At 46.2% G+C, this 9960-nt stretch overlaps 1 protein-coding gene across 3 annotated transcripts in view; it reads left to right on the forward strand.

Moving 5' to 3' along the window:
* The window catches only part of LRIG2 (leucine rich repeats and immunoglobulin like domains 2), a 57204-nt gene extending 48472 nt beyond the window's left edge, over nt 1–8732 (forward strand). For 2 of the 3 annotated variants that reach the window (XM_048925739.1, XM_048925738.1), the window contains exons 13-18: nt 530–850; nt 2174–2455; nt 2877–3326; nt 3802–3951; nt 4492–4773; nt 5390–6070. In XM_048925739.1, coding sequence (XP_048781696.1) covers nt 530–850; nt 2174–2455; nt 2877–3326; nt 3802–3951; nt 4492–4773; nt 5390–5619 — 1715 coding nt within the window. In that variant the 3' untranslated portion in view covers nt 5620–6070. Of the gene's footprint in view, nt 1–529; nt 851–2173; nt 2456–2876; nt 3327–3801; nt 3952–4491; nt 4774–5389; nt 6071–6700 lie in introns of those variants that run through there. The other variant, XR_007373209.1, reaches the window with a different exon arrangement.
* Nucleotides 8733–9960: the final 1228 nt, after the last annotated feature.

Here is a 9960-nt window from a genome sequence, read left to right on the forward strand (position 1 = left end):
ACAGTAATCACCATGTAGGCACAAACATCTGCTTCTCCATTCTGATGTTACCAACGTTGAGTGCTGTGTGCCTGTGAGGCTGTCTCTGCTGTAATAAGAGGTGTCAAAATAACTGTTCAACTGAGATCATGTAAACTTCTTGCAGTGCTTTGTGTTTGTGTAACTTAAAGGCTTTTCAGGATATTAAACTGCCTGAAAATAAATCTGCTCCTCGTGAGCAAACCCAGCTCTTCAGCTGAGCATGCAATCTAAATAGGGCGAGTTCCAGAAGGCTGTGGAAAGGAAAGGGCTGCTCGAGTCTGTGATTCTGCACTGATTGTTCTCTGCTTCTCCTGCACTCCTACCTGTGGTTCTAATCCTCTTTCACAGCTTGATTTCTAAATAAAAGCAACTAAATACGTGCCTCCCAAGCAGGACATCTGTTCCTGCAGCTTTCATTCTGCTTACTGTGTCTTTCGAATGAGTTTTCTTGCAATATTAATTGCACGTGGAAGAGGAGAGTAGCTAATCTTGCTGCTTTCATTTCCAGATAATTTCCCTAAGCCACAGATACGAGTGCATCCTGAGACCACGATTGCTCTGCGTGGCATGAATGTGACTCTGACCTGCACTGCTGTGAGCAGCAGCGATTCACCCATGTCCACTGCGTGGCGTAAGGACAGCGAAGTGCTGTATGATGCAGAGGTTGAGAATTTTGCCAGGTATCAGCAGCAGAATGGTGAGATTGTTGAGTACACCACTGTCCTCCACCTTTTCAATGTGAATTTCACCGATGAAGGAAAATATCAGTGCATCGTCACCAATCACTTTGGCTCCAACTATTCTGACAAAGCCAAGCTGACTGTTAATGGTAAGTGATAGTGGTAACGTAGAAGAAACATCTGAGGTTAAAAGTGGAGCAGGTCTGATTCTGACCCTTTCTTTTTTGATTTATAACATCTATTAGGATTCCTGAGTTCCCAATTAGAGCAGGCCCAAAGTAGCTGTGCATTGATGTCTTGCTGGAACTTAGATTTATCAAATACCTTTTAATAAAGCAGGAAAGAGGTAATATTGTTAGTGGAAGGCTTTCTGTTCACTTCTGGAAAGGGGCAGGTATGAAAGCACGGGAGGTTTTAGCTCAGTTAGCTGCTGATCTGTCTGAGTGGAAGTAAAGTCTCTTAACTAAAAGCTCCCTCTGCTGTCCCTTCATTAACTAAGCACCTTGCCCTAGAGAAGATTGAACAAAAAAAAATTGCTTGTGGTACTGGAAACAAACTCTGAAAAATCATTTCATGAGTTTCTTTGTTATCTATCTATCTATCTATATATATGTATATATATATATTTTTTTTAGCCAAAATGAAGGGTTCCTATTATTTTGACTTCAGAGAAGGGTGTTGGGAAGACAGCATTCACATCAGCTAGCAAACCACTGTTCCCTGTTATGTTGGAGAGCAGAGGTGCACGTGCTCTTTCTTTTGGTTCCATAGAACAGATAATGCAGACTTCAACTTTGAAAGTGGAAGCTCACCTTCCCTGTTACCAAGGAAGAGAGAATGGCTTGGATTGGAAGGAACCTCAGGGATCAAGTTCCAAATCCCTGCCACAGGCAGGATTGCCAAGAGCTGGATCAAGTACTCACTCAGTTGCTCAGGCCTCCATCCATCCTGGCCTCGAATGCCTCCAGGGATGGGGCATCCACAGCCTCTGGGCAACCTGTTGCAGCCCCTCACCACACTGTCGGTGAAAATCTCCCCCTCTTTTAGTTTAAAACCATTCTCCTCTGTCCTTCCAGTCTAAAAAGTTGATTTCCTTTCTGTTCATAATGTCCCTGTAAATACCAGAAGGCCACAATGAGGTCTCCCTGCAGCCTTCTCTCCTCCACATGGCCCAGCTCCTTCAGCCTGTCTTTTCCCCATGGAATGTCCTACAGATCTTAAATAAACACCACAGATACCATATTGAGGTAGTGTATTTAAATTTGAAGGCTAGGCTTTTAGAAACAACCACAGAAAGTTAGTGCAGTTCTTCAGAAGGCTCTCCTTCGAACAGGAAGAAGTAAAGGTGCATTGCAGATCTGTTTATTTTCAGCTATTCTGTGCTGCAGCGCTTTTGCTGCTTTTTCTTTCTCTCTTCTTTTTTTCCCCTGCTGCTGAAAATAGCAAAGCTTTTAATGTCTCTCTTGATCCAGAGCTGCCTTCCTTCCTGAAGACCCCCATGGATCTCACAATCCGCACTGGGGCGATGGCCCGACTGGAGTGTGCTGCAGAGGGCCACCCCACCCCCCAGATCTCCTGGCAGAAAGATGGTGGCACAGACTTCCCTGCTGCACGAGAGAGGAGAATGCACGTCATGCCTGAGGACGACGTGTTCTTTATTGCAAATGTGAAAATAGAAGACATGGGCATCTATAGCTGTATGGCACAAAACGCTGCTGGGGGTTTGTCAGCAAATGCTACACTGACTGTGTTAGGTAAGAGATTGCTGGCATGGGTCATTTAACTGAATTTGTATGACTTATCTGTAAGTAGCAGGCTTAATTCCTACAGAAAGAAGTTAAAATATGAAGAAAATAGTTTCTTAAATAGTTTCTTCTACCTCTGGTTGAAGTTGGTATTCTATAATAAGGAAAAAGAGGAGACTGTTTTTTGCCCCTGTAGTTGCACCACAAACCTCCCTGTCCACCAAGCTTGAAATTTAAATGTTCTGCCTCTGGAAGAACATCTCTAACTGCTTGGCAGGGATTGGGGGTGTTTGAATACTGAATCCTATGCTTCATTGCAAAAGTTTGCATTCAGGTTGTAAGGCTGGACTTTTATATCATGGGATACGCAGTGGGGTTGCACCGTGAAGCCATCTTACAGTTGTTCTGTTTGTTTTCTCCACTGCCACAGAAACTCCTTCCTTTATTAGACCCTTGGAAGACAGAACAGTGACCAGAGGTGAAACTGCAGTCCTGCAGTGCATAGCTGGTGGCAGCCCTGCCCCTCGCCTCAACTGGACTAAAGATGATGGACCTTTGGCTGTCACAGAGAGGCATTTTTTCGCTGCGGCCAATCAGCTCCTCATCATCGTGGACGCTGGGCTGGAGGATGCTGGAAAGTACACCTGCATTATGTCCAACACGCTGGGCACTGAGCGTGGGCACATTTACCTCAATGTGTTGGCTTCCCCCAACTGCGACTCGTCCCAAAATGGCATCGTCCACGAGGAAGATGGTTGGACGACAGTAGGCGTTGTGATCATCGTCGTGGTTTGCTGCGTTGTGGGAACTTCCCTGGTGTGGGTTATTGTGATTTACCACATGAGAAGGAAGAGTGAAGATTACAGCATCACTAATACAGGTAGGGTACCACAGCACCGTGCTTCAGTCACGTTTCCTATCCAAAACACAAAAGGTGAAATTTCTGGTTTTGTTACGGCTGAATAGGATGAAAGGTTTAAAGATTTCCTTCTAAAATCTCTTAAGGGATTCGCCTCAGATTCACCTTCCAGGTGAAGAGGCAAGCATAGAATGATTTGTTTATTTATTAGATATCAGCAGTGCTATTTTATTTCTTACACACTGAATTTGTTCTACGCTGAAGGAAAGTACAAGAGGTTTGGAAATGGATGTTTGACTTAAGTTAAGGTCTTTAGGACCTGTGTTGGGGCCCTGTTAGTTTTGAACTAGCTATATGGAGTTGCCATCAATGACTTAAAGGTAACAGTGCCCTTAAGGTGCCTCCTCACCCTCCGCTGAATTCTGAAATTCTGTGTGCAGTTTTGTTAATGTGGCACTGAGCTCTTCACAACATCAGTGTGAATTCTGCCTTGCAGAGGAGATGAACCTACCTGCTGACATTCCCAGTTATTTATCCTCCCAAGGAACGCTGTCAGAGCCTCAGGAAGGATACAGTAACTCAGAGGCAGGAAGCCATCAGCAGCTCATGCCTCCAGCCAGCAGCTACGTGCACAAAAGCACAGATGGTAAGCAACGTCCTCACGTGTACTGCTTGCATTCAGCAGGGCACCAGGGCTGTAGTCCTCATAGCTGGCAGCAGTGTTGCACAACGTAGGGCAGTGCTGCATGTTAACATCAAAGGTGACTTTCCTTAGAGAAGAATTGAGGTTGATCATAAAGCATCCATTGAATGTTTTGAGTTTGAAGCATCTCCTGTTTTTCTTTCAGTATTTACATTCTCCAGTCAAAGCTGCTGCGTTCCATGCAGGTGATCTTTGGTCCAGCAATATCTGGGCTCGCATCTGCTCTGAGTGCTTTTGCATATAGATGTCACAACTGCCAACCTTCAAGTCCCAGAGTAGAGCAGTTGCCTCCAGAGGCTTCTTGATTCAGGGTTTGTGATTTGCCCAGCAAGGCTGCATTGCCATTAGATCTCCTCTGTTGAGTGGAGTTTTGTGCTGCTCCTTTCCTTTGGCATCTCGAAAGTCAAGGATAAGCCATGAAAGTCAATGGAAATCAGGTGTTCTTGTCCTCTTGAGAGCATTTCATTTCCTTCCATTGCTCAGGTGGCACAGCACCACTGGTGATCTGCTCAGACTGTTACGACAATGCAAACATCTACTCCAGGACACGAGAGTACTGTCCCTACACCTACATCACAGAGGAGGACCCCCTGGATCCAGCTCTCCCTAATCTCATGGTGCAGATGCCCAAGGAAACATACCCAGCACACACCCAGCATGAGACCAGTGCTCTTGATAATGCTTATGGAGACAGAGACATGTCTGTCTTCCTTACCAGTCACGACAGAATAAGTGAGAAGAAAATCTCTTCCCAGCAGATTAATGGTGAGCGTGTCCTTTTCCCTCTGAATAATTTTGTATTTTCTGATATTGCTGACCTTCCTTGTGCTGCCTTCCACTGTTGATTCACTGCTAATTCTACAGACTCCATAGTGTGTGGAGTAGTTCATCTGTTGATGCACTGCTTGTTAGCAGAACCAGCCCTCAGTCTGTGTGCAGTGTGCAAGAGTTGAAGAGGACGATGTTACAAAAGCTGTGTTTCTTAGTGTGCAGTCCACCTTTACAGCTTGTGGGATGGGATCCCTTCCACATCTGTTGGCCCAGATTTAAAACATCACATAGGAAACACAGAGCCATCCTGTGAGCTGGGCTGAGTTTCAGCTAGCTCCCAAAGAATAATTTTTGTAAATTGATTGATTTTCGTGTGGACTTTTTTCCAGGTCGCCTTTGTAAAAATTCACACTGGAACTGTTTGTTATTTTTGTGTTACTGTACCAAATATTGCTGAAATGAGAGGGCATCCAGCAAAGGGTGCCCTCAAAAGCAGACAGAGCAGCCTCAGGAGGAGGTTCTTGCTAAACAGCACGACTCAGAAAAATCTAAGCCTTGTGTTTGCTTACCATGAACCCACTCTGTTCATCTCCTGCTGTTTCTTTTTCAGAGCCCTTCCAGCTTCCCTTATGGGCGGTAAACAAAGACCTGGCGCTCTCCCACTCGCACTTTCTGCAGCAGCAATCGGCTCGTGAGGCCCCGCGACCTCTTCGAACTGAGGGAATCCTTGACAGTGAGAGGGAGCAGGCTGCCTCACCCAGAGCCCTGCACAGGTTACGTGAGCATAACTTTGATTTTAATAGGACACGGAACATTCGCGACTACAGCGAAACCACGTAAGGCACGGGAACGGAGCCTTGGAAGCAAATCCCTATCAGCTGACTTGTATTTCTACCTCAGGACTAAACTCTAGGCCAAAGATGCTTTAAACGTGTGTCTGCAATTCCAGGCTGCCTGAGCTGAGGCAGACCCCCCCTGGCAGGAGGTGGCACTGCCCTTTTTGCTTGGATTCGTGTGTGCTGCAAGGTGGGACAGAACACGCAGTGATCAGTGACTGGCGTTACAACGTGGATCTTCTGATGTTGGGAACAGCCTTTGTGTTGGTGCATGCTTTGAAAATCTCTCAAGAATGCATAGCTATTTCACACCACATTGTCTGCTTGAAAACAAATGTTCAAGGCCTCCTCATGGAATTCCCCAGTAATTGTAAGCATAAAACTTTTGGCCAGCTTTTTGTTCCTCGGTCTGTTGGCAGGCATTTGTTACCAGTCTCACTTTGGGGCTGTTTTTTCTCTATGAAAAAACAAACTCTAGTTGTAAATAAAGTTGCATTTATAAATATTTTGTACACACTAAGCATATAAATGCCTTGGCTGTAATGTAAATATATTTTTTATTATGCCAAAGTATGTATTATACTGTTGGTCTTGACAGCTGCATAGCAAGCCGTAATTTGTTTTGTGGGATTGAAAGCTCGGTTCTGAAGGGATAAAGATGACTTTGTTTTGGAAAGAAGTGAATTTACAACAGGTACGTAGTGAAACTGTGATACTGATGAATTTCACTGCTGCATGCATCTCTGTGTGCATTGAGCTTGGCTGACCTGCTGCAGGCTGATCCGTTTCGTTAGCAGAATTCCAAGTCTGACCCATTCCTGTGGTGAGTCCTTAATTTCTGTGCTAGGCAGCCTGTCTTTTCCAGTAGAGCCTAAAGCCCAGCAGGCCCTGCATTAACAGCTAGCCTGCTCCAGCCTCCAGTGCTATCCAGCTTCTCAGGAGTTACTGTAATAACAAACAAGTATGGTACACAAAACAGTTTTCATCTGCTAAAACAGCTCTAAGATGGGACCTCTGAGTGGTTTGGTTCAGAAGTTGATCTGGACTTCTGTCTTTACAAAGCCTTTGTGTTGTGCATGTTGCAGGGAGGCACGTGTGCATCTTCCATAGCTGACAGCTAAATGAACTTCTGCAAGGAGTGCCCTGATGAAAGGCATGGGGTGAGTTGGAAAAGCACGTGATGAATGCTCCACGAAATCCAGAATGGATTTTCTGTTTCCTCTGCGCTGCCAGGAAGCACGTGGGCCTTTTCTTTCATAAAAGAGCAACGGGATTCTTGCTCTGTTAAACCCTGTAAAGGTTCTGTAGGCCACAGCGTGGTCAAGATGTGAAGCATTTGAGAGGTGAGCTGTTAAACAGCAGGAGAACCACTATTGAAAATGCAGCCCTTGCTGGGACAAATAGCAGAAGTGCAGAAGTGTGTGACAAACTGAGGAGGAAGAGCATTACAAAGACTTGTTCTGAGTTGTTCTTCTGGGAAAACACATCTTTGTGTTTTGTGTGATGTCCCATCAGCGATGGGCTTTGAGCAGAACGTTGCGCTCAGAGCTTGGGGTGCTTCAGTGCCTGAAAAGCTCGGGGTTTTCTGTCTCTGCTCTGCTTTTTCCAAGCCATGGGCTACAGACTGAGTGAGAGCAGCTGTGTGGTATGGCTGGAAAGACAGAACCTTCCTGGGGCAGCCCAAGCTGTAGGTCGGGATTCCCACTGCTCCATTCCTGCACAGTGTGTGACTGAGGGCTCGGATGCAAAATCGCAGCTGAAACTTCGGAGACTGGGGAATGGTTAAGTGAAAGAGCCAGGAAATGCTGGGAAAAATATTTTCCCACGTCTCTTTGGGCCTGAATAGTAGATGTATGTAAATGAGCAAATGTTATTGAGGGCTCTTACCTTTGTTTTGAAAGCAACAGCAGTTGCCTTGGTAGCCAGCAGCTTCAGTAGGAAGAGGACCTCATTGTCTTTGACCTTTGTATGAAGTGGGGAAGGAGGTGTGTTAAACTCTGCCTCTGACCTCTCAACTATTGTAAGGACTTACACATAACATACCAAGAATTGTGTGTTTGTTTCTTTCTGGTTTGGTTTTCTCCAGGCTTTTCCCTTCCAGACAGCATTGAAGACGTTGTGGTTATTTTCTATCCCAACTTGTTTCTGTTGCAGGAGCTGTCAGTTTAAATTCAAATGAGAAAGGTCAGGTCATAAAACTGCAGCAGCAGCACAGAGCTTCCTGTTGGACTGCTGGCTGCAGCTATTCACACAGGCTGATGTGGCAGAGCTCTGCTCAGCACGAGCAGGAAAGCAGCATCCCTACTGCTGCTGCTTGGTCTGCCATCATCCTTTGGGACATGTTGAAGTTTTCCTTCCATCCCTCTTTGGGTTAAGCTAACACAGGTCTCAGCTCGCTTGGTTTAAGTGTTGATGTTGGTGTGCATGAGGAGCACCCAGAGCTGGAGTGCTCTTAATGCACAGCTCTGCAGCACAACCAAATTCACACGAAGTTGGCAGGATGTGGTTGGCCAGGAGCAAAGCTTTAGCATCGTGCTGCCTGCACCAGAACAAGCTGAAGCCTGAGTCTGAAATGCATTTAGGAGTTAAAGCTGCTCTGATTTCTAGAATAATTCACCCATAAAAGCTGCCATTGTGAATTAGGACGCTTGAATCCTTGCAGCAATGCAATCTCTGTGAAGTCCATAAGCTGGTTGTGAATAGCTGAAGCTTGCAGGTAGGTGAAGGAAGGCCTGCACATGAAGATCAGGGGTTTCTTCCTTTCCTCCATGACGTGCAGGCAGTGCAGTGGCCGTTCTGATTTCAGTAAACAGTTTCTTCAATCAATGCCAAAGTATTCATGGTAGGGAATGGAGGGCTGTGTGATCAAAGCTGCTCTGCTTCCCTGTTGCTTTTTCCTACTATTTTTTTTTCCTCACGTAAGAATGTATATTTTGTATAGGATGTGTAATATATGTTTGTCTATTGTAACATACCTTCAATAAAATGCTATGTACACCGAGTATCCATTGTAATTTCATTAGTTTGCAGATTAAATAATGTATTGTTATTGAATGATATTTAATTTTTATAGGGAGGAAAATAAATTCAACTTCATAAGTCAGTTTCAGGTGGGATTCTGATCTTTTTACTGTGATGTTACATCAGTCCTTTGCTGTAATGGTGGGAAGAACAGCTGGCATTAAGCCTGGCTCAGTCAGCTGGCACACATGGCAGCAAAGTGATGCTGGCGCCGTGCAGCCCTTCCTCAGAGCGTTGCCCACCAGCTGCCATGCCTCCTACAAGCTGCTGTAAGTACTTCTTTCCCTCCTTCAGATACCTTTCCCTGTTCCTATCGCTGTAACTCTGTGTTCTGACCAACACCTTGGCAGTTCCTGCCCTCTGTTTGGCACGCTTTCTCCACTTTACCTTGGCAGCAGCTGCTCGGTGGGGCTCAGCCCTGGGTCCCTGCACAGCTCTGTGCTGCCTGCACTGCGCCTGCCAGCACTGCTCCCCCAGGCAGAGCAGCATCACCTCTGTAGGACCTTCATGCAGCAGCCACAAAGCTGTATGTAAATGTGTGTTCCTTTGCTTTTTCAGCAGGAGTTAAAGGGCTGCCCTTTCCCTGCATGGAGGCTCTGGGCTTTGCGTGCCCCCTGGCCCGGGTTCCTCGGTGCCCAGCTCTTACTGGGCACTGAGCACAGCTGCCTGCCTGCCCAGCTGCTGTGAGATGCATGCTGATGTTTGTGAATTCACACAGTGTCTGCAGCATCCCTTGGAGATCAGCTCTTTGCACACTCCTGTTTTCAACCCGCTGTCATTGCAGGAAGGCATCGGTGCTGTGAGGCTGCAGGGAGCAGTGGGACCCCACCTGTGCTGGGATCAGCTCAACACGGCGTGCAGGAAAAACCAGCTATCACTTCTCCTGGTGAGTTCAGCCCTCCCAGGTTCACCGTGCACATCCCAGCCCTGGCACGGTGTCAGAGAAGCAGAAGCTATTGAAGATAAGATCATGAATAGTTAATGCTCTCAGTTACCCAAGCATATTTAAAAATTAACACTGCAGCCTGGTTGAGATGAGATGAAAAAAAAAAAAAGAGAAAAAAAAAAACAACCAAAAACTGGGTCATCAAAGGGAGGGGAAAACCAGAAAACAATTGCATCTACCCTTGGGCTTTGCTAACAACTGAGTTTTCGTGGAAGATCCCATCCCTTGCTTGCTCTCCCTCTGCACTTAGCAGTGCAGCAGCTCCCATCCTGGCCCTGCAGTGCTCCCAGCACAGCTCTGCCTTCCTCCGGTCAGGAGGTCAGTGTGGGTGTTAAGGAAGCTCCTGCCCCAGGGGCTGGGCACAGCACAGGGCAGTTC

The sequence above is a fragment of the Lagopus muta genome, chromosome 24, assembly GCF_023343835.1.
Source record: "Lagopus muta isolate bLagMut1 chromosome 24, bLagMut1 primary, whole genome shotgun sequence".
Taxonomy (NCBI): Eukaryota; Metazoa; Chordata; class Aves; order Galliformes; family Phasianidae; genus Lagopus; species Lagopus muta.